Genomic DNA, 23,894 nt, shown 5'->3' with positions numbered 1-23,894 from the left:
CAAGTAATAATGGGAGATGACATACAATTAGAAAGACTTAGGAGACCAGAGCCTCTTATCTTAAGTACTATAATCCTCTAACAAAATACATAAGATCGTTGATGTTGGCCAATTATAACTTTTATGAACTTTCACTGGAATATCATTAAAATGAATTGTAAACTGACTATGTACTGCCGATTTATTTTTTCGGATCAACTAGTTATCTACGAGACTACGTCAGGTGAAATGTCAAGATTCAAACTTACCTAATTTGTCTCATATCGAAAAAAATTGTTTTCAGTATTTGGTTACAGCAAATCATCACTAATTAATAAAACATTTACATTTATAGTAAAAACAGAAAATACTGCAAACTTTCAGCAAGTCAGATAGCATCTGCGGATGGAGAGGCAGTTATGTTAACTGTTCTCTTTCCACAGATACTGCCTGACATGTTGAGTATCCCCAGGATATTCTGTTTTACGTCAGATCTCCAGCAGTGCTATTATCTTGATTTCCACGTACATTCATAGTTTACTGACCTTGCATGCCACTCGATGCGGACAAAGTTTTCCAAACCCCAAAGGTGGTTGAATACGTCGAAGTAATGTGACCACATCAAGGTGTTTTATTCTTCCTCTGTGAAATATTAATTTCAAACTTTGGCAACTGTCACCCATAAGAATAGAATAACAAAGCCCACCATCCAGTTCTAGGCTCCCAGATTATTATCATATCCTCATCAATGTCTAAGTTTAAAGCATGAAAATATTAATGGGTCGGATCGGAAATTATGCTAAATTTCCTGAAAACTGCCAAGAAATGTTTTTGATTGCTCATCCACTGGAAATTCAGAAAAATAACAAAGTTGTAGGAATTGAGAACCTGGTGCTCCAATCTCATTCTCTGTTACTATAACCATATAGTAATATCAAATAAACCCTCCTTGATATTTTAGTTGTGAATTCGAGTAAAATATTGTAAGGCTAAGCAGGCTTTCTATGGATTAATGGAATCCATTTCTGATGTGCTATAAACAACGACAAACCAAAACAACCCTGTCTGTCCATTTTCAAATGTCATTTACCTGAAACAACAATTGTTTTTCTCTTCACAGATGCTCATGATCAGCTGAATATCTCCAGCATGTTTTTATTTCTGATTTACAGCATCTACAGCATTTCAATTATTGTAGTTATGAAACTGTTGGGAACAAGGTGTATGAGGAGTGGGATTTTTGCAGGAAGCATAGTAATGCGTTATAACTGGTCTGTGTGGGGGATAATAGTAAACAGCTGCAAAACTACCATGAGGTGCTGACCTGGATGGAGCTAAGAAGGTCTCTTGTGTTCTAGAGTGGCAGTGGCATTATTGACCATAAGAGCCAATGAAATTACGTGGAGATTGTTGGTCCATATGTGGACATTGATTGACAGCCTTTCTCTTTTAGAGTCATAGAGTGATACAGCGTGGAAACAGAACCTTCAGCCTAACTTGCCCACACCAGCCAAAATGTCCCAGCTACAATAGTCCCACCTGCCCACGTTTGGTACATATCCCTCCAAACCTGTCCTATCCATGCACCTGTCTAACTGTTTCTTTAATATTGGGATAGTCCCAGCCTCAACTACCTCCTCTAGCAGCTTGTTCCATACACCCACCACCCATTGTGTGAAAAGGTTATCCCTCGGATTCCTATTTAATCTTTCCCCCTTTTATGAAGTAATAAAGGTTGACGCAGACTCACAACCGCATGGGAAGACAGAAAAGAGAACAGACCCAGAGTATCACGTACATCTGCGAGGCCAGAGACAACAAGGACTTGCCAACTAAAGTGTGTAGTTGGGTAGAAATTTGTACTTAACACTGTCTTGTATTTCAACAAGTGATTATACTCGACCATTTTTTCTTCTCTAATAACTGCACAACTTCAACATAATTGTTACAAGCATTCACAAGTTTTCCCAAATACAGATGTTATCAGAAATACGTGAAGATGACTCATATGAACAATCACCTTGATATTAGATTACATTTATTTTTGAGAATGATTTTCCTGCATCATGGCACTTGGAATTAAATTGTACTAATAAGTGTGAATGTAAAGAATTAGGAATCTGGTATCAAAAGATGAAAGTGCAGACATTCCAGGGGCTACACAGAGGGAAGTATAATTTTATTCTGGCAATGGGAATACCTCTCCCGTCCTCCCAGCTCCAAAAAACAGGTATCTGCACGATTGTTTTAAAACCGCCATGTGGATCTGGTTTTCCAGAATCCTTCTGACATTTTGCTTTGTATTTGGGCAATCTAATATTGTAGAAGGGGTTTTTAAAGAGATGGTGGGCCTCCGTGAATCTGCTAATGTCCAATTCCAAGGCTGGGAGTGGGACCTGAATTCTTCTCCTGGTGAGAATATCTTAGCTGTAACCTTCTCACTCATACTGAAAATACACCAGTTCAGTTTAGTTTATTGTCACGTGTACCGACAGTGAAAAGCTTCTGTTACGTGCTAACCAGTCAGCAGAAAGACAATACATGACTACAATTGAGCCATTCCTACCTGCCACATGTAGGAGGCACAGATGCTGTATGGTCTTACCTATATATTTCTGTTTAAGAAGGAATGGCAGATGCTGGAAAATTTGAAAGTAGACAAAAAATGTTGGAGAAACTCAGCGGGTGAGGCAGTATCTATGGAGAAAAGGAGTAGGCGACGTTTTGGGTCGAGACCCTTCTTCAGACTATATATTTCTGTTAAGTTATAAAGATACTACTCAAAGATAGCTATTGAAAACGCTGTAAAATTATAGAGGGATATTGAGGTCATTTTGAAACGGGTAAAACAGTGATTTGGCACCGCTGGTAAATATTTGGAAATGAAATTCAGGTGAGCCAGAAGTAGAATATATCAAAGCTCAGCAACATGAATGCTTGAATCCATTTTCTACTTCATTATTTGTTTTCCATACAAGGCCAGACTGACATCCCGAGCTGTCCCCAGGTGGCAGCAGTGAGCACTCTACTTGGGTGACCGCAGCTTTTAATGGGCATTTTATTAAACCAGATCAATTATCATGCTACATCAGAGTCACATCAAATCTCAATGGTGTAAGGATCATAAGTTTTCATCACTTCACAAACCAATGCAAAGGTTTCCTGGTATTTTTCACTGATATAATTTTTTCCACTGATTTTTTTTAATTGAATTTTATTTCCTGAATTGGCAGGAGTGCACTTTCTTTCGCTGAATTATCTCACCAGTAACACTACAGTGCATCGTCTCTCATAATGTGTTATAAAAGTTTGAAATTTCCATTTCATCAACGTATTTCCAGACCTGTCTTCCAGTACCGGACTTTGCACCTGCGCCTACATTGGAATTTGTATATAGGATCGTAATTTTCTATCCATCAAGTGATTGAATGGAAAATTCATTAGAGCCCTTAGGAAGTGCCTTCAGCAACAGACTGGTTCCACCAAGATGCAGGATAGAACGCCACAGGAGAACCTTCTTCCTTGTGGCTGTCAAACTGTACAACTCCTCCCCCTTCTGTCGTGGGGTAGACTGAGACTGACTCCCCTTCCCCCCGCCACCCCAATCTTTGCACATCCCTCAAGCCTATCCACTCGTCACTTTAATTTCATGTTTCAGGTATTTTGTGTTTTGTGTATCTGTGTTTTTATGACTGTTGGCAGATCAATTTCCTCCCTGGGATAAATAAAGTTCTATGGTATGGTATATTGGTTTGATCCGTACATAATGTACACATGGCTGAAGTGAATGAAAGGTACTTACTTTGCTTCTGGGTCGTACTCTGACCATATTCTCTTAAATTCTTCCAAATGATGAGGGCCCAGAATGGACCAATCTCGTGTCAAATAATCAAAGTTGTCCATGATGACAGCCACAAATAAGTTTATAATCTGAGGTACAGAGGGAGAAGGGTTTATTGGTCTGTTTAGACATATTTCATTTTAGTGAACAACAGACGGATAAGTTCCATATCCAAATATAACGTTGACAACACTGGCAATTCCTATTCTGATTGTGACATTGTATTAATATTACAAAGCAAGCTGTTTGCAAGGAAACCAACAAATACATTGTTTGTAATATTGGCGCAGCTTGGATTTTTACTTCAATACTTCAAAGACTGAAGTACGACAAGCAAATCTTCTCAGTGCACATCACCTGTCTCATACTCCTAGAATTCAGTTTATAATGAAAAACAAGACTACAGCAGAGATATTTACCACATAGCGCCACCAAGAGGAATCACAATGCCAAATTTGACAACTACACATACACAACATGCATTGGTATTAAAACCCACTATTAAATTAAAGCACTTTTAATGAAATAAATGTGGTGGGTAGGGCTCGATGTGGATGCAATGTTTAAACATTGTCAGGTTCATTATCTGACAGCAGATGTAATGCTGCTTATGAAATGCATTTCAGAGCTGGATCTGGTGATGCTCTACAGCCTCACACTTGATGTGATGTGGGTGGTGAAGCTGTGGAATTCATTGCCACAGAAGGCTGTGGAGGCCAAGTGAATTGATGTTTTTGTGAAAGAGATATATAGATTCTTGAATAATACAGGTGTCAGGGGTTATGGGGAGAATGCAGGAGAATTGGGTTAGGAGGAAAAGATTAACTGGCAGGTAGACTTGATGGGCTGAATGGCCAAATTTTGCTAGATGCTGGTTTACACAAAATAACACAGAATCCTGGAGTAACTCAGCGGGTCAGGCAGCATCTGTGGAGAACATGGATAGGTGACATTTCACAGAGTGCTGGAGTAACTCAGCGGGTCAGGCAGCATCTGTGGAGAACATGGATAGGTGACATTTCACAGAGTGCTGGAGTAACTCAGCGGGTCAGGCAGCATCTGTGGAGAACATGGATAGGTGACGTTTCACAGAGTGCTGGAGTAACTCAGCGGGTCAGGCAGCATCTGTGGAGAACATGGATAGGTGACAGTATGGGTCGGGATCCTGCTTCCGATTGACTGTGTGCGTGGGGAGGACCCCCCACCCCTCTACAATCAGTCTGAAGTCCCAACCCAAAATGTTACCAATCCATATTCTCCACAGATGCTGACTGACCCGAGGAGTTGCTCCAGCATTTTGTCCTTTTTCAATTAAGTGGTGTGACCAACATTAATTAAAAAGGCAAATGGTATATTTTATTTTACAATTATTTATGATTTTTAATATTTTTAATTTTGATTTGTTTTTTTTCATGTTTGTACTAAACAAAGGTAGTTAAAAATTATTTAAAGGTCCTTGACAACCCGATGGGCAGCTGTGAAATGTGTGGCCATGAACAAAGCACGTAAGGTGAGTGTGTGAGGTGTGTCAGGTGAGTGTGGGTGTCAGGCCTGAGTGAATCTAACCTTCATATCTTAAGTGATGCCCCGATCATGACAAAGTGGTCGCTAAAAATTACACATTTCACAAAGACCAGTTAACATTCCTTTGTGTTTAAAACAAAATACGGTACAATCCGCATATATAAACGTCAATGGTGCATGAAGACAGGCTTCTCAATGCCATTGCCCATTCAACCCTTCTCTTGGTTTGTGATGAAGAAACTTCAAATCTGGATCCCTGTCCACCAACATTGATGTCAATGTTATTGCCTCCTCCACCATTACATGAGATAAGAATAGTTACTTCAACACAGTTTTTATCGTTCAGCAACTTGGTTGTCCCACTGTGGTGGCTGAGCTGTCTGAAAATGTTAATTTCCTGTTTGCTGCAACAATAACATATCATCTAGTTAAATTAGAAGGCAAATAAAGTTTCTAAGATAACAAAATTGAAGTCAACACGTTTTAAAAATCACGTACAAAAACCACTTACCAGAAAGGCGCACAACATGTAAAACGTGATGAAATATATAATAGCAAAGTTGCTACCACATGTATTCTCCTCCCCTGGACCATAGTCTGACTCTGGGTCACATCGCCTTCCAGGCATGCATGCCAGCATGATCTCCTGCCAGGCTTCTCCAGTGGCACACCTGTAGAAATCAGAACACTTTAGCAATAACTTAATATTCACATGAGCTGCTCATTTATTTTAAAATAGGACATATCAAAGCTAAATTTAATCTTATACTGTCTGGGAAGTGATTTGACAGTAACATGGAGCTTGTACGATTTTTATACAGCTGAGATAGACACAAAATGCTGGAGTAACTCAGTGGGACAGAAGGAATATCTATGGATAGAAGGAATGGGTGACGTTTCAGATCGAGACCCTTCTTCAGACTTGAAAAGAAAATTAATGCAGAGTTTTAAAGATTTTAAGCTTTCTGCAAACCCTTGATTGTAATAGTGTCAGGGGTTATGGAGAGAAGGCAGGAGAATGGGGTTGGGAGGGAGAGATAGATTAGTAATGATGCATCACAGACAAATGGTATATTTTATTTCACATTTATTTACGATTTTTATCACCGATTCTTTGAGTGGTCTTTATGAATTGTTACACAATTTGTATTGAAGGGTTTTTGTTTCCAATCAATTGACCATAAAAGAGCAGCAATTTACTTGAAACTCAAGACTATATGTAACTTCCAAATATTGGTGCTAATATGAAGCTGAAGTCCTTTACCTTTCAGGTATAGAGACTGAGAGTTTAGTTTAGTTTAGAGATACAATACAGAAACAGACCCTTCGACCCACCATATCCGCGCCGACCAGCGATCCACGCACATTAACACTACCTTTCACACTAAGGACAATTTACATTTTATACCAAGCCAATTAACCTACAAACCTGTACGTCTTTGGAGTGTGGGAGGAAACCGAAGATCTCAGTGAAAACCCACGCATTCACTGGGAGAATGTACAAACTCCGTACAGACAGCACCCTTAGTCGGAAATGAACCCGGGTCTCTGGCACTGTAAGCCAGCAACTCTACCGCTGCACCAGTCGTGCAGCCCAAGAGCTGCAGTTAAAGATCCATGGTTGTTGCAGCAATGCATCTTCCACATGCTGCATATTGTGGGGGTTTATAGTGCCAGTGGAGGAACAGAAGCGACTTTGACTATTGTTGGAGGTACACTCACACAGCAAATGGAGAATACTGCAGCACAATCCTGCCTTGCACTTTGTGAAACTTTGGAAGTGGGAAGTAATTCACTTGTCACTGAACAACACAGGAACAGGCCCTTCAGCCCACAATGAATCGTGTTGAACATGATTCCAAGTTCCAATCTCTTCTTTCTGTATGTGATCCATATCTCTTCATATCCTGCATATTCATGCAGTGAGAAAGGGAGGGAAGCATGGAATGCCAATGTCCCCGGGTGATGTACCTCTTGTAAACAGGTTCATCCGCTTAGAAGCTGTTGGGACAGAAGGCGTGAGCGGCAGACTGGCCTGTGATGCGAATAGGGCTGTTGAGCCAAAACCAAAAAGGCCTAAGGCAGGCAAGGCCATTGTAGTGGGAGACTCCATCGTGAGAGGTACGGACAGGGGTTTCTGCGGCAACAGACGGGATGCGAGGATGGTGTGCTGCCTTCCCGGTGCCAGGATCCAGGATGTCACGGACAGAGTGTAGAAAATCCTCAAGGGCGAAGGTGAACATCCGGAAGTGGTAGTGCATGTCGGCACAAACGATGTCGGAAAGAAGGGGATGAATATTCTGCAGCGTGACTTTAGAGAGCTCGGAAAAATGTTGAAAAGCAGGACCTCCAGGGTTGTTATCTCCGGTTTGCTTCCAGTTCCCCGTGCTGGCGAGAGCAGGAACAGGGAGATACGGGACCTGAACGTGTGGCTGAGGAACTGGTGCACGGGGCAGGGATTTAGATTCTTAGATCACTGGGATCTGTTTTGGGGTAAGGGGGGACTGTACAAAAGGGACGGATTGCATCTTAACAGGTGTGGGACCAGCATTCTGGCAAGCAGGTTTGCCACTGCTACACGGGTGGCTTTAAACTGAATAAGGGGGGTGGGGTGTTGAATGGGACAGTGGAGGATGGAGTTAAAGGGAAAGGGTTTCTTAAATGTGTGAGCGTAGAGACCGAAGGGTGTAAAATGAGGGTAGAAGAAATAGGTAGCAAGGTGAAAAGTAAAAGTGGCAGGCAGACAAAACCAGGGCAAAAATCAAAAAGGGCCACTTTTCAACATAATTGTATAAGGAGTAAGAGTGTTGTAAAAACAAGCCTGAAGGCTTTGTGTCTCAATGCAAGGAGCATTCGTAATAAGGTGGATGAGTTGAATGTGCAGATAGCTATTAATGACTATGATATAGTTGGGATCACGGAGACATGGCTCCAGGGTGACCAAGGCTGGGAGCTGAACATCCAGGGATATTCAATATTCAGGAGGGATAGACAGAAAGGAAAAGGAGGTGGGGTAGCGTTACTGATTAGAGAGGGGATTAATGCAATGGAAAGGAAGGACATTAGTTTGGAGGATGTGGAATCGGTATGGGTAGAGCTACAAAACACTAAGGGGCAGAAAACGCTGGTGGGTGTTGTGTACAGGCCACCTAACAGTAGTAGTGAAGTTGGAGATGGTATCAAACAGGAAATTAGAAATGCGTGCGACAAAGGCAAAACGGTTATAATGGGTGACTTCAATCTACATATAGATTGGGTGAATCAAATTGGCAGGGGTGCTGAGGAAGAGGATTTCTTGGAATGTATGCGGGATAGTTATCTAAATCAACATGTAGAGGAACCAACGAGAGAGCAGGCTATTTTAGACTGGGTATTGAGTAATGAGGAAGGGTTAGTTAGCAATCTTGTTGTACCTGCCCCCTTGGGCAAGAGTGACCATAATATGGTTGAGTTCTTCATTAGGATGGAGAGTGACATTGTTAATTCAGAAACAATGGTTCTGAACTTAAAGAAAGGTAACTTTGAGGGTATGAGACATGAATTGGCCAAGATTGACTGGCAATTAATTCTAAAAGGGTTGACGGTGGATATGCAATGGAAGACATTTAAAGACTGCATGGATGAACTACAAAAATTGTTCATCCCAGTTTGGCAAAAGAATAAATCAGGGAAGGTAGTACATCCATGGATAACAAGGGAAATCAGGGATAGTATCAAAGCGAAGGATGATGCGTACAAATTAGCCAGAAAAAGCAGCATACCGGAGGACTGGGAGAAATTCAAAGACCAGCAGAGGAGGACAAAGGGCTTAATTAGGAAAGGAAAAATAGATTATGAAAGAAAACTGGCAGGGAACATAAAAACTGACTGCAAAAGTTTTTATAGATATGTGAAAAGAAAGACATTAGTTAAAACAAATGTAGGTCCCTTGCAGTCAGAAACAGGTGAGTTGATCATGGGGAACAAGGATATGGCGGACCAATTGAATAACTACTTTGGTTCCGTCTTCACTAAGAAAGACATAAATAATTTGCTGGAAATAGCAGGGGACTGCGGGTCAAAGGAGTTGGAGGAATTGAGTGAAATCCAGGTTAGCCGGGAAGTGGTGTTGGGTAAATTGAATGGATTAAAGGCCGATAAATCCCCAGGGCCAGATAGGCTGCATCCCAGAGTACTTAAGGAAGTAGCTCCAGAAATAGTGGATGCATTAGTAATAATCTTTCAAAACTCTTTAGATTCTGGAGTAGTTCCTGAAGATTGGCGGGTAGCAAACGTAACCCCACTTTTTAAGAAGGGAGGGAGAGAGAAAATGGGGAATTACAGACCAGTTAGTCTAACATCGGTAGTGGGGAAACTGCTAGAGTCAGTTATTAAAGATGGGATAGCAGCACATTTGGAAAGTGGTGAAATCATTGGACAAAGTCAGCATGGATTTACGAAAGGTAAATCATGTCTAACGAATCTTATAGAATTTTTCGAGGATGTAATTAGTAGCGTGGATAGGGGAGAACCAGTGGATGTGGTGTATCTGGACTTCCAGAAGGCTTTCGACAAGGTCCCACATAAGAGATTAGTATACAAACTTAAAGCACAAGGCATTGGGGGTTCAGTATTGATGTGGATAGAGAACTGGCTGGCAAACAGGAAGCAAAGAGTAGGAGTAAACGGGTCCTTTTCACAATGGCAGGCAGTGACTAGTGGGGTACCCCAAGGCTCAGTACTGGGACCCCAGCTATTTACAATATATATTAATGATCTGGATGAGGGAATTGAAGGCAATATCTCCAAGTTTGCGGATGACACTAAGCTGGGGGGCAGTGTTAGCTGTGAGGAGGATGCTAGGAGACTGCAGGGTGACTTGGATAGGCTGGGTGAGTGGGCAAATGTTTGGCAGATGCAGTATAATGTGGATAAATGTGAGGTTATCCATTTTGGTAGCAAAAACAGGAAAGCAGACTATTATCTAAATGGTGGCCGATTGGGAAAGGGGGAGATGCAGCGAGACCTGGGTGTCATGGTACACCAGTCATTGAAGGTAGGCATGCAGGTGCAGCAGGCAGTAAAGAAAGCGAATGGTATGTTAGCTTTCATTGCAAAAGGATTTGAGTATAGGAGCAGAGAGGTTCTACTGCAGTTGTACAGGGTCTTGGTGAGACCACACCTGGAGTATTGCGTACAGTTTTGGTCTCCAAATCCGAGGAAGGACATTATTGCCATAGAGGGAGTGCAGAGACGGTTCACCAGACTGATTCCTGGGATGTCAGGACTGTCTTATGAAGAAAGACTGGATAGACTTGGTTTATACTCTCTAGAATTTAGAAGATTGAGCGGGGATCTTATAGAAACTTACAAAATTCTTAAGGGGTTGGACAGGCTAGATGCAGGAAGATTGTTCCCGATGTTAGGGAAGTCCAGGACAAGGGGTCACAGCTTAAGGATAAAGGGGAAATCCTTTAAAGCCGAGATGAGAAGAACTTTTTTCACACAGAGAGTGGTGAATCTCTGGAACTCTCTGCCACAGAGGGTAGTTGAGGCCAGTTCATTGGCTATATTTAAGAGGGAGTTAGATGTGGCCCTTGTGGCTAAGGGGATCAGGGGGTATGGAGAGAAGGCAGGTACGGGATACTGAGTTGGATGATCAGCCATGATCATATTGAATGGCGGTGCAGGCTCGAAGGGCCGAATGGCCTACTCCTGCACCTAATTTCTATGTTTCTATGTTTCTATCTAAAAGCCTCCTAAATGCCCCCACCACCACCACCTCTGGCAATGCATTGCAAGCATCCATCACTCTCTGTGCAAAAGTCAATGAAAGTAAGCATGCAGGTGCAGCAGGCAGCAAGCTAATGGCATGATGGCCAACATAGCAAGAGGAGTAAATAGGTCCTTCTGCAGTTGTACAGGGCCCTAGTGAGCCCACACCTGGAGTATTGTTTGGAGTTTTGGTCTCCAAATGTGAGGAAGGACATTCTTGCTATTGAGGGAGTGCAGCGTAGGTTTACAAGGTTAATTCCCGGGATGGCGGGACTGTCAAATGCTGAGAGAATGGAGCGGCTGGGCTTGTATACTCTGGAATTTAGAAGGATGAGAGGGCTCTAATTGTAACATATAAGATTATTAGGATTTTGACATGCTAGAGGCAGGAAACATGTTCCCGATGTTGGGGGAGTCCAGAACCAGGGGCCACAGTTTAAGAATAAGGGGTAAGCCATTTAGAACAGAAATGAGGAAGCATTTTTTCCACACAGAGAGTTGTGAATCTGTGGAATTCTCTGCCTCAGAGGGCGGTGGAGGCCGATTCTCTGGATACTTTCAAGAGAGAGCTAGATAGGGCTCTTGAAGATAGCTGAGTCAGGCTATATGGGGAAAAAGCAGGAACGGGGTACTGATTGTGGATGATCAGCCATGATCACATTGAATGATGGTGCTGGCTTGAAGGATCGAATGGCCTACTCTTGCACGTATTGTCTATTGTCTAAAATCTTGCCTCGCACATATCGTTTAAACTTTTCCTCTCTCACCCTAAAGCTATGTCCGGTAATCCTTAATGTTTCTACCTTTGGAAAAAGGTTCTGACTTAACAATATGTCCCTCATAATTATTTATCCTTTAATCATGTCTCTCTCAAACTTAAACATTTCAGAGAAAATCCATATTTGTCCAACCTCTCCTTATAGCTAATATCCTCCAATTAGTTTAGTTTAGAAATATGGTGGAAACAGGCCCTTTGACCCACTGAGTCCACGCTGACTATTGACACTAGTTCTATGTTAGCCCACTTTCTCATCCACTCCCTACACACTAGGGGCAATTTTACAGAGGGCCAATTAACCTACAAACCTGCACATCTTCGGGATGTGGAAGGAAACCAGAGCACCTGGAAGAAACCCAGGCAATCACAGGGAGAACGTGCAAACTCCCCGCAGACAGCACCTGAGGTCAGGATTGATGAGAGGTCTCTGGCACTGTGAGGCAGCAGCTCTACCTGCTGCGCCACTACACTGTTGCTCCAATACCTTCTGCTATGTCCTGTTCTGACATTGGATGTACAAGATTGAGTTTTCATTACTGAGCACAGCTTCTGGCTCCAGCTGAATCAACCAAATTTATATTGTCCAGCTGCTAATAATATGTTTTTGAATATGTTTTTCGCATCATCATTACTCCAGTCTTCTGCATTACTACATCAGTCACATTACAAACAAAAATGTGAAAATGATAAGGCTGGCCATTTCAGAATAAAACCAATAATAAATAAGGTATCGTAATATAATGATGAATTAATTATTTTTGTACCTGAAAAGAAGTAGAACAGACTGAAAAAAAGTCTGGAAGTTGTTATTTCTGTTTATCTGTGTGTGGTCTTGCAAAGCAATTTTGCCAAAAGTCTGGAAAAAATAAGTAATATTCTTTAATTCCATTAAGTACACGCAGATTTGTTGCCTGAGAGTGAACCGAGAGATACTAATATTTTGCTGCTCATTATAATCTTGATCAATATTTCCAGAGTGATACTGCAATAAAGTTAAATGCCTTAGAGCATGCATTTAGGAAATATTTATTGGATGTCTGTTTTAGAAAACTTCAAAAAATAAGAAGCTGCATTACCTTTTCGAGTAGATAGATACAGAGATACAGCGCGGAAACAGGTCCTTCGGCCCACCGAGTCAGTACTGACCAGCAATCCCCACACATTAACACCATCCTACACAAAATGCACTAGGAATCATTTTTACAATTACCAAGCCAATTAACCTGCATAACTGAACATTTTTGGAGTGTGGGATGAAACCGAAGATCTTGGAGAAAATCCTCATGGTCACGGGGAGAACGTACAAACTCCGTACAGACAGCACCCGTAGTCGGGATCAAAAAAACTCACATGTCAGGCTGTTATTCATTGACTACAGCAAGGCATTTAATACCATCATCCCCTCCAAATCCCCTCATAAATTCAAATTCACACATGCACTGACTACACCGCCCAACACGGACTTCCATCTGTATATATGTATATATGATATATGTATATATGTATATATGTCCCCCCCCCCATCTCCCTTCTGTTTTTTGTTTTTTTTTCTGTTTCTTGTTTTTTGTGCTAAATTGTATGTATGCACTGAGTACGAGCAGCTTTCAGTTTCACTGTACATGTATAGTGACAATAAATGGCATATCTCTCTAAACTGGTTACCAAGCTCTCAGAAATGGGTCTCTGCGCATCCCTCTGCAATTGGATCCTCGACTTCCTCATTCGCAGACCACAGTCTGTTTGTTTTGGTGGAAATGTGTCAGCCTCGATAACAATCAGCACGGGAGCATCTCAAGGCTGCATGCTCAGCCCCCTGCTGTACTCACTCTATACTAATGACTGCGTAGTGCAAACTCCATCATCAAGTTCGCCGACGAAACCACTGTTGTGGGATGAATCACTGATGGAGACGAGTCAGAGTATAAAAGTGAGATCGACCGAGTGACCAAATGGTGCCAGCACAACAACCTGGCTCTCAACACCAGCGAAACCAAGGAACTGATTGTGGACTTTGGAAGGGGTAGGATGGGGACCCACAATCCCGTTTATATCAACGGGTCGATGGTGGAAAAGGTCAAGAGCTTCAAATTCCTGGGCATGCATATTTTCGAAGATCTTTCCTTGTCCCAGAACACTGATGCAATGATAAAGAAAGCACATCAGCGCCTCTACTTCCTGAGAAGATTATGGAGAGTCGGCATGTCGAGGAGGACCCTCTCGAACTTCTACAGGTACACAGTAGAGAGCATGCTGACCGGTTGCATCAAGGCTTGGTTCGGCAACTTGTGCGCTCAGGAGCGGAAAAGACGGCAAAAGGTTATAAACACTGCCCAGTCCATCATCGGCTCCGACCTCCCCACCATCGAGGGGATCTGCCACAGTCGTTGACTCAAAAAGGCTGCCAACATCATCAAGGACCCACACCATCCTGGCCACACACTCATCTCTCTGCTACCTACAGGTAGAAGGTACAGGAGCCCGAAATCTGCAACATCCAGGTTCAGGAATTGCTACTTCCCCACAGCCATCAGACTACTAAACTCAACTCAAACAAAAATCTGAACTTTAATAGTCAATTGCACTTTATATGCTTATTTATGTGTGTATATATATATTCAATGGTATATGGACATACTGATCTGTTCTGTATTTATTTATGCCTATAATATTCTGTTGTGCTGAAGCAAAGCAAGAATTTCATTGTCCTATCTGGGACAGATGTCTCTTGTATTTGTACTTGAACGCGAGCCTCCGGTGCTGCAAGCGCTGTAAGGTAGCAGTTCAACCAGTGCGCCACCGTGCCGCTATACCAGTGAATTAATAATGAAATACTGAATCAAACATTTTCTTAAAACTATTTTACACTTTACATCGATAATGTGTCAGACATAATCACATGGATTACCTGCATGCCAATCACAGCATAGATGAAAAACAGCATGGCAATCAGAAGGGCAACATAGGGAAGAGCCTGAGAAGGAAAATAACTTTATTAATAAAGCAAAAACAAAAGATGGCAATGTGAAATAAAAAAAGACAATGCTGAAATATTCAGCTCCAGCAACACAACAGAAGAAAGAAAGTCACTGTTTTGGATCCATGTCTTCTTATCTGATAAAATGCAAGTTCCACTGAAAGGTCACAAACCAAACACAAGATTCATACTGCCACGTGCTCCTGGACAAGTTTTGTTACTCAATACTTTCACTATTGGGAATAGCTGTAGGACTCAAGGCATGCACGCCTTCACCCAAACTTTGGACGCACCATTCACTTTCCAATAGTCTTCCACACATAATTCCCCAAAGACACCAAATCCATACCCTTTCTGTTAGGTTTGATATCTAAAATTATACTCCATATCCTGACACAAATATGACAAGCTATTCTGTTAATATTTATGAACTATTTTCAATAATCTTTACCATATTAACCAGTCATTTGGTTTATTGAACCATGAATTAATGGAAAATGCTTAAACGCCGGCCCAACTTCCCGAAGTACATTCCCAACGAGTGGAGTTTTACACATGAAGTACAAACTCACAACACAACACGGGAGACTGGTGACTAAAATTAGAGCACATGGTATGGGGGTAGGGTGTTGACATGGATAGAAAAACGGTTGGCAGACAGGAAGCAAAGAGTAGGAGTGAACAGGTCCTTTTCGGAATGGCAGGCAGTGATGAGTGGAATGCCACAAGGCTCAGTGTTGGGGCCGCAACTGTTTACCATATATATTAATGATTTGTAAGAGGGAATTAGGAGCTACACTAGCAGGTTTGCGGATGACACAAAGCTGGGTGGCAGATTATTATCTCAATGGGGTTAGGTTAGGTAAGGGGGAGGTGCAGCGAGACCTGGGTGTCCTTGTACACCGGTCACTGAAAGTTGGCATGCAGGTACAGCAGGCAGTGAAGAAAGCTAATGGAATGTTGGCCTTGATAACAAGAGGATTTCAGTACAGGAGTAAAGAGGTTCTTCTGCAGTGAGATCACATCTGGAGTATTGTGTACAGTTTTGGTCTCCTAATTTGAGGAAGGACATCCTTGTGATTGAGGCAGTGCAGCGTAGGTTCACGAGATTGATCCCTAGGATGGCGGGACTGTCATATGAGGAAAGATTGAGAAGACTGGGCGTATTCACTGGAGTTTAGAAGGATGAGGGGGTATCTTATAGAAACATATAAAATTATAAAAGGACTGGACAAGCTAGATGCAGGAAAAATGGTCCCAATGTTGGGCGAGTCCAGAACCAGGGGCCACAGTCTTAGAATAAAGGGGAGGTCATTTAAGAATGAGGTGAGAAAAAACGTTTTCACCAAGAGAGTTGTGAATTTATGGAATTCCCTGCCACTGAGGGCAGTGGAGGTCAAGTCACTGGATGGATTTAAGAGAGTTAGATAGAGCTCTAGGGGCTAGTGGAGTCAAGGGATATGGGGAGAAGGCAGGCATGGGTTATTGATAGGGGACGATCAGCCATGATCACAATGAATGGCGGTGCTGGCTTGAAGGGCCGAATGGCCTCCTCCTGCACCTATTTTCTATGTTTCTATGTAATTCAACTCCGCACAAACTGCTTTTCCTTTTCCCTCAATCCAAATGATTTATAAAACCATTTGTATGCTAACCTAATAATGGACATTGACTCCAGTTAACGCAACCCAAGTTTCTTATTTTAAAGTGGCTGCGACCGAACAAAACATTTTTCATACATGCAAACTGAAGATAATGATATCGCTCTTCTTGCACTTGTACATAGCCATTGGCACTCAGCAATGAACAATAAATGCTGGCCTTGCCAGTGTTACCACGAACCAGAAGCTGAATAAAATGTAGTCTAGCAAAGCTTATTGTGATTAAGTCAGCCCCTTGTTATATTTATGCCTGTTCCATAGGTAAGCTTTGTCGTGCTAATTTTCTAACTTAGCATGGAGGATTGGATCTCAGAAAACAAGGCCAATAAAATATAGCATTATAAAGATTATAAGCGGAATGACATCCTTTTGCGCTGATATTATTATAACTATATGGCCACAAATTATTTAAACTGAAATGGAAAGTGTATTTAAAAATTAACAATACATTCAGTAAATACGGAAATCTATTTCTAATCGAAAACCTTTAAATCTAGATTTGATTCTTGCTCAAATGGTCCACATTTAGAAACTATACAGGAAATCAATGTATATTATGTTATAGTTAATTAAACTCAATGTAAAGGTTAATATTAATTGGACTTTGTACAAGAGTACCTGGAAGGACTTGACAAATGTCCATAGCAGCGTACGTATCCCCTCCCCACGACTCAGTAACTTCACCAAACGCATTACACGGAAGAGACGGAAGAAGGTAATGGAAATTCTGGAACTTTCCTCAGAATTCTATAAAGGGAATTACACACACATTCAGTCAAAATGAACTCATAAGAAATTAAAAGGATTTTAAGAAGAGGGGGAACACAATCAGAAAGGTAATCACAAAAGGACACAAGGTGTTTCCTCAATCACCTTCCTACTTGACTGCATGTCCTGCAGAAGCATAGAGTGATCTGAAAGACTACACGTGACAAAAGGGTAAATTTTCAGAAAACCTATTTCACCTGTCACAACCAATTTTTTTCAATTAAGTTTTAAATTTTCAACTGGTTCAATACAATTCTGAAAATTTATTATATAGAATCACATATTGTTAACAACAGTATGTAGATTAAAGATGATTAACATTAGGAACTCAAAGACAAAGTCAGGAACAAATATTAGATTGAAATTAATAAGAAAACATTCATGCAAGGTAAACACGGAAAACATTATTTGTATCTTACCCCAGGTTCCCCTGTAGGGGGTGCCTCTGTTGGCTTTGCAAACGGCTTTAGAAATGAACATTTAAATTAATAAAATTAATTAATAACTTAAATTTAAGTAGAATCAATGAGATTTAATAAAAAGACATCTAAATAAAAAATGTATGCCATTTTCTTCTGGGGTGAAAAATAGATGGCTGACCAGTGTGGGACACCATTATCTCCTTGAGATATAAATGGGTGGCTGACCCGTGTGGGAAACCCATACAGCTGTTTGCTAGTCGGGTGTGTCATTTTGAGGACAAAGTTCAATTGCACAAGTTTATGAACTGCAGCTGGAAAGAGTTGGATGGCTCCAGGGCTGTACAACCTCAAACAACTTGGCTGGCCTTAATGCTGGAGACGGTTCTTGTGAACCAGGCAAGGTTTGCGGAGATAGACACCAAGTGCTGGAGTACCTCAGCGGGTCAGGCAGTACCTCTGGTGAAAAAGGATAGGTGACATTTCAGGTCGGGACTCTTCTTCAGACTGGTACTTTTGTGAAGCACTTTTTTGCAGTTTCTCTCAGAGTGTAAAAGGTGAAGATTAATTAATTTCTATTCGGCCAGGTTTCTCTTCAGTCAAGCCACCCCTTGATGCTGGCCACTGGTGCATAGTGCCAAAGTAACATTGATACTTCATTTGCTGTAATAGTCACTCTTGATGATGTAAAATTTCAAGGTGCATGAAAAATTAAGAAACATTTTGTAAATTGTAAAAACTAAATTTTACTGAGATTTCTGTAATTTTATTTAAGAAATTGTATACTTGTAAAGGTGTTAGAAACAATAGTATCTCAAGGGAACTGAGCAACAACTACAGGAGCTGCACACCAAATCAGTAATTGAGGGGCTAATAATGAATGAGCCTTTCCTATTTACCATTGACTACATCTAAAAACCTGAGAAAAGCTGCTTCACAAACGTAAATAAGAACTTACGTTTAAACTCTAATTCTTTTGCAGACTACCTGTCATTGCTCCCGACATCTCTGTTGCAACTGGACTGAATTCAGATGCCAGATGTTCAAATCATTTTGGAATTTCTATTTGCTCCACCTTGGTACCCCAGTTTGTTAAAGAGTAAAGCTTAGGGACATGAATTCCATAGTACCTCAACCATTCCTTCAATGGTACCAATTTCCAGATACAGAGCACCATGCACATGCATTATGATGACTAGGGGTTTAGTGTCACAGGCCTGGGATGAATTTCTACTGAGGTGTGGGGGGGGGGGGGGGGGGGGGGGGGGGTAGTGGTTAGTAGTGGTTTTGCTCCAACAGTCTGAGACCAGAGATATTGTTGTTACCACATTTTAAAATTCAATACAATAAAGAAGACAAGTTCATGTCTTGATGCAGAATACATGTTGTAAAACAGGTTCATGCAAAACAATATCTATAAATTACATGTTGTACTGACACAAATAGTTAAAACACTCAAAAGCTATTGATATGATTAAGGTTTAGTTTACTGACCATGACATTCAAAGGCTGACCCAAGGCCAACTATATAATAAGTAATTTGAACATTATGAAGAAAAATTAGTTGATTTTTTTTGCAGACAGATTGGAATTATTTCCCACCCAAGTACCCCACATTCTGTCACAGCAACTGAATGCAGAAAACAAAAATGGAACGATTCCAAGTTCATATCTATGTCACGGAGAGGGTAAGAAATGGGAAAGGGAAATGCGTGGTGAAGAGTGAATCCAATAAATTCATGCAGATGCAGTGTGGTGCCAAATACATGCAGCTATCAGTGATAATGGTTGAAAATAACCTTTGAGCTTTAGAAATCAATTATTAATATCAACATTAATTACTATCTACAAAATCAGAATTACTGTCTGTTGAATAATTATACATATAATAGAAGACACTAATATAGAGACATGCTAAAAATGACTAACAGAAAATTGGTAAAATTTGTCCGTAAATTTGCAAATTAACTTCCATGAAAATGTGAAAATTAAAATTAATTTAATAACTAAGGACTGAAAGAAAATGAAGGAAATATTTAATTATGGCATCAAATATATATTACATTAGAATAATTCCTATAAGATTAAAATTGCTCATTGGTAGGAAGGAGAATGTGGTGGTGAAAGGTTGTTTTGTGACCAGTGGTGTGCTTTAGGGATTGCTGCTGGGCCCATTGCTGTTTGTCATCTGTATCAATGATTTGGATGAGAATGTAAAAGGCAAATCGAATAACTTTGTACATGGCATTAAAATAGGTGGCATTGCAGACAGTGATGATGGTTATCGAGAATTACAGCGGAATCTTAACTAGCTGGGCAAATGGCCAGAGGAATAGCTAGTAGAGTTTAATTCAGATAGGTGTGGGGTGTTGTAATTTGGGAAGTCAAACCAGGGCAGGACCTTCACAGTAAATGGTAGGGCCTGTGTGAGTGTTGTAAAGCAGGGTTCTCGAGAAGTACAAGTATACAGAATGTGGCACCTGATAGTCATGAAGAAGGCTCTTGTGTGCTGGCATTCAACATCCAGGGAATTAAGTAGTGATGTTGGAATGTTATGTCACAGTTGCATAAAATGTTGGTGCAACCATGCGATGTTTCCATTGACTTCAATTGTCTGTGGTCTGTTTTACAAATGTCGACCCCTTGGAAACAGAGATATCCTAATGTATATATTTATGTCCTTAAATGTATTTATGAATGTTTAAATATTTGTATTTACTTCTAATGTATTACTGTACTAATTAAGTAAGCATTAAATAAATTATAAAATGAAATGGTCATCTTGGCAGCATATATTCTCCACAGTTATTTTAGTGAAACTAAAGCAAATACTGAATTATTAACAAGAAATGCAAAGAAACCCACAGGCTGCTACAAATTGTTTAAATATTTGGTTGATTTTTATTGCCAAATCAAATGATAATTTCCATTTATAACTATGAATTACTTTTGGATAAAATGAATGAAACCCAAGTTATTTCCAGGATTTCAGAGCTAAACCTCCAGAAATCACTCAGGTTGGCATTCAACTTCCTTCTTATTTCACCTGGTGTAACCTTAATTAGAACTTCAACCTAATTCATTACTTAAAATACAACAACTGCATGTCATGATTAAATGCAGGATGATATTGTATTTGAAAATTTCTTAACTTCAAATAGATCATCAGCAAATGAATTACCGCTTATATTTGTACTTTAAACCTCAAACAGAAATGAGACATTATTCAATGACACAGCTCCCCCATCCATCCCATCATTATTCTGTCATCCAGTCACTGTTTAAAGCTGCTCTGAATGTCTAGAAATTCATGAATATCAGATTCCAGCAGCCTGAGAGTATAACATGATAGACAACAGACTAAAGAAAATGATTTCTGGTAACAATTAACAGTGCTTTCATTCTTACTGTTTTAATTTAAATAAGTGATCATCCAAGTGATTATTATCCAAGTGATCATGCAAAAAAAAACTGTGCCAAAGAAAGTGTTGGAATTATGGTCAACCAAATTTTCACTACTAAGGCTAAAGAGAACCTCAATGTTGTGATAAGTACTCTAAATTTTACAATCACAATCATAAAAGAGCCAATATGAGAACCATTTTACATTCATACATTGACAACTCGTCCTCTCCAAACAACATGTCTTGTTTATGGAAAACATTTTAACTTCACAAAAGCACATCAAAATTAATAAATGAACATCTGCTGCAAACCCATGACCTATCAATAATAAATACCCTTCATTGAAAAATAACGTTTTTTTCCATCATGAAATGAAAATCATGTTTAAAACTTGAATTTGAAATCAACTCAAGATTTTGTGGCAATTTCTGAAAGGTTTCAAGATATTGCAAATATTTTGACCAATATATTGCAATCAAATATTTAAAAATACTAAAGTAATTTCCTTCCTTTTAGCGGTTATTTAACCGGAAGACTGATACAAACAATATAAAAATAGATAAACTGTGTGAATACCAAATTGATAATTGGAAAATGTCTCTAAACTTCTTATGAAAGAAGAAAATTTGCATGACCATAATTAAATGCTTCAAATGTGCAACTCTGTGTAAACAATGATCATAAAATGTGCCCAACAAAAATACTAACAAATGTGCATGGTAGTTAATCATGAAACCCAGAGCATATACTTGCCTTGATAAGATTCTAAGAAAAAAGAATTAACATGAAGGAGAATTAGAAAACCCATTACAGTTTTTGTAAAATATGGATGGGGTTTCGTATAATCTGCAAAATTAACTAAAAGTAAATTCGATGAAAGCTAGACCCAAATCTCCATTATAGATATATGCTTAACCACATTTCCATACCATTATCCATCCTAAGTGCAGCAGGCAATTAGGAAAACAAATGGTATATTGGCCTTTATTACTAATGGATTTGGGTACAGGTAGTTATGCAGCACTTTAGTGAGACTGCACCTGGAAAATTATGTACCATTCTGGTCTCCTTACTTAAGAAGATAGATTTACCATGGTGGGAGTGCAAAGACCATTCACCTGACCAGTTTCTGAGCAGAGTTACTATATGAGAAGAGATTAAGTAGACTAGGACTATCTTCTGCAAAGTTTGGAAGAACGAGAAGATATCTTTCAAAATGTTTATAGGTCTCACAAAGGATGCTTCTCCTTGATGAGGAGTCTGGAAGAATGGGTCACAATCTCAGCATAAGGGTTGTGCCATGAGGATTGGGATGACCAGAATTTTTTCAATCGGAGGATGATGAATCTTTGAAATTCTCCAGTCCAGATGGTCAGAGGGGCACAGTCCTTGAAATACAAATTGGTCAATTTATGGATATTGAGAGAATCCAAGAATATAGGGATCCTGCAGAAAACTGGAATGGTAGAAGATCAGTCATGATGGTGTTGTCTACTGGGGCAGGATTGAAGGGCCAATTGACCAAATCTCATTTCCAGCACCATTCATTTTTTAAGATTTGAATTTTAGTGGATATTTTTTTATTGCAGCACCTGCAATATTTTCCAGCATCTGCAGTGCCTTCTTATACATTTATTTTATTGATGTTGGTTTTTGAAATATTGGTCATTTTTTTCTTATAACTATAACTACAAGAAAAAAATAAATGTGATAAAAATCTAAATTTCTTTACATGGTCACCAAGGTATTGATGGGAATGGGAGGGGGGGGAGGGGGGAGATTCACATAAAATGAATGGAATATTAACTTGCTGTGGACAGAATAAGTCTAGGAACACGTTTAACGAATGAATACATCGTAATTACTCAATGTGAACCAGCACCCTTGAATATTATATCTCTAGCTTTCTTCACAGTAAATAGGGGAATAGATAACATTTTTATTTTCACAAAAAGACAGCAGGAAATTCTTTGTATGGCTGTGCCATTCCAAAAATTCCTTTTATTAATTACTCACAGCATTTTAAATGTCATAGTGTCAGTCTGCAGATTACCAAACAAATGGAGAACCTGTACAAGTGGGGACAAGTACAATAATTCTACTCTGGGGCTTTACCAGTGAGTTTTTGACTTTCAGAATATAGACTGTTCACTTTTTCTTTTCAGTTTTAGAATATATTTAAAAACATTTGCCTTTAAGAATGCTGCTATGAGGTCGTCAGCAATCTCTGTAGGGGCAATATGCTTTTTTGACAACACAGAGAAACATGGAAGAGATAATTAATCAAAGTTATTCTCACTTTCACTAGCTGGAGTTTAATCAATTGTTTTAAGAAAACAATATGGCCATAGGTGTAACATTAGCTTCATACTATATTTGAATTGGACAAGTTAAACAAAAACTATAAAGTTGTAACAGATATCTAATGTCTGAATTTGTAGTTCGCCATTTTACAAAGTCACTAACATAACTGTTCCGCCCATCATGCTGTGGTAGCCCAGAATTTATGGGAAATCGGTAAAGTGGCTTTGAAAAATGTATCGGCCTCACTGGCTTTTTCTAAAACAGGGAATATTTATCTTTCTCTTTTTATAATTTTCTTTGGGATGAACACTTGCTTTACAAGGAGCTAAATAAGCTGCAGAACAGATTTAATCTCAGGCCTGTACAACAAATTTCAGACTAAGGCTGAAGTAACGGATTTGAATTAAAAAAATCGGAAATGAAAGCCATGAAAGTATGGCCCAGAGCAGCCTCCGTTAGAAACTAGTCTAGGCGTTCAGTACAAGTG

General features: G+C 39.9%; 1 protein-coding gene across 2 annotated transcripts in view; it reads right to left on the bottom strand.

The window, feature by feature from the left end:
• LOC129704437 (voltage-dependent L-type calcium channel subunit alpha-1D-like) overlaps positions 1 to 23,894 on the bottom strand; it is a 346,238-nt gene that overhangs the window by 72,517 nt on the left and 249,827 nt on the right. For both annotated transcript variants that reach the window (XM_055647505.1, XM_055647504.1), the window contains exons 33-39: positions 17,699 to 17,743; positions 17,130 to 17,258; positions 14,782 to 14,847; positions 12,641 to 12,732; positions 5,856 to 6,015; positions 3,782 to 3,909; positions 525 to 621 (exon numbers count right to left, since the gene is read on the bottom strand). In XM_055647505.1, coding sequence (XP_055503480.1) covers positions 525 to 621; positions 3,782 to 3,909; positions 5,856 to 6,015; positions 12,641 to 12,732; positions 14,782 to 14,847; positions 17,130 to 17,258; positions 17,699 to 17,743 — 717 coding nt within the window. The remainder of the gene's footprint in view (positions 1 to 524; positions 622 to 3,781; positions 3,910 to 5,855; positions 6,016 to 12,640; positions 12,733 to 14,781; positions 14,848 to 17,129; positions 17,259 to 17,698; positions 17,744 to 23,894) is intronic.

The sequence above is a fragment of the Leucoraja erinacea genome, chromosome 16 (assembly GCF_028641065.1).
Source record: "Leucoraja erinacea ecotype New England chromosome 16, Leri_hhj_1, whole genome shotgun sequence".
Taxonomy (NCBI): Eukaryota; Metazoa; Chordata; class Chondrichthyes; order Rajiformes; family Rajidae; genus Leucoraja; species Leucoraja erinaceus.
This window is presented reverse-complemented; position numbering and strand designations above follow the sequence as displayed.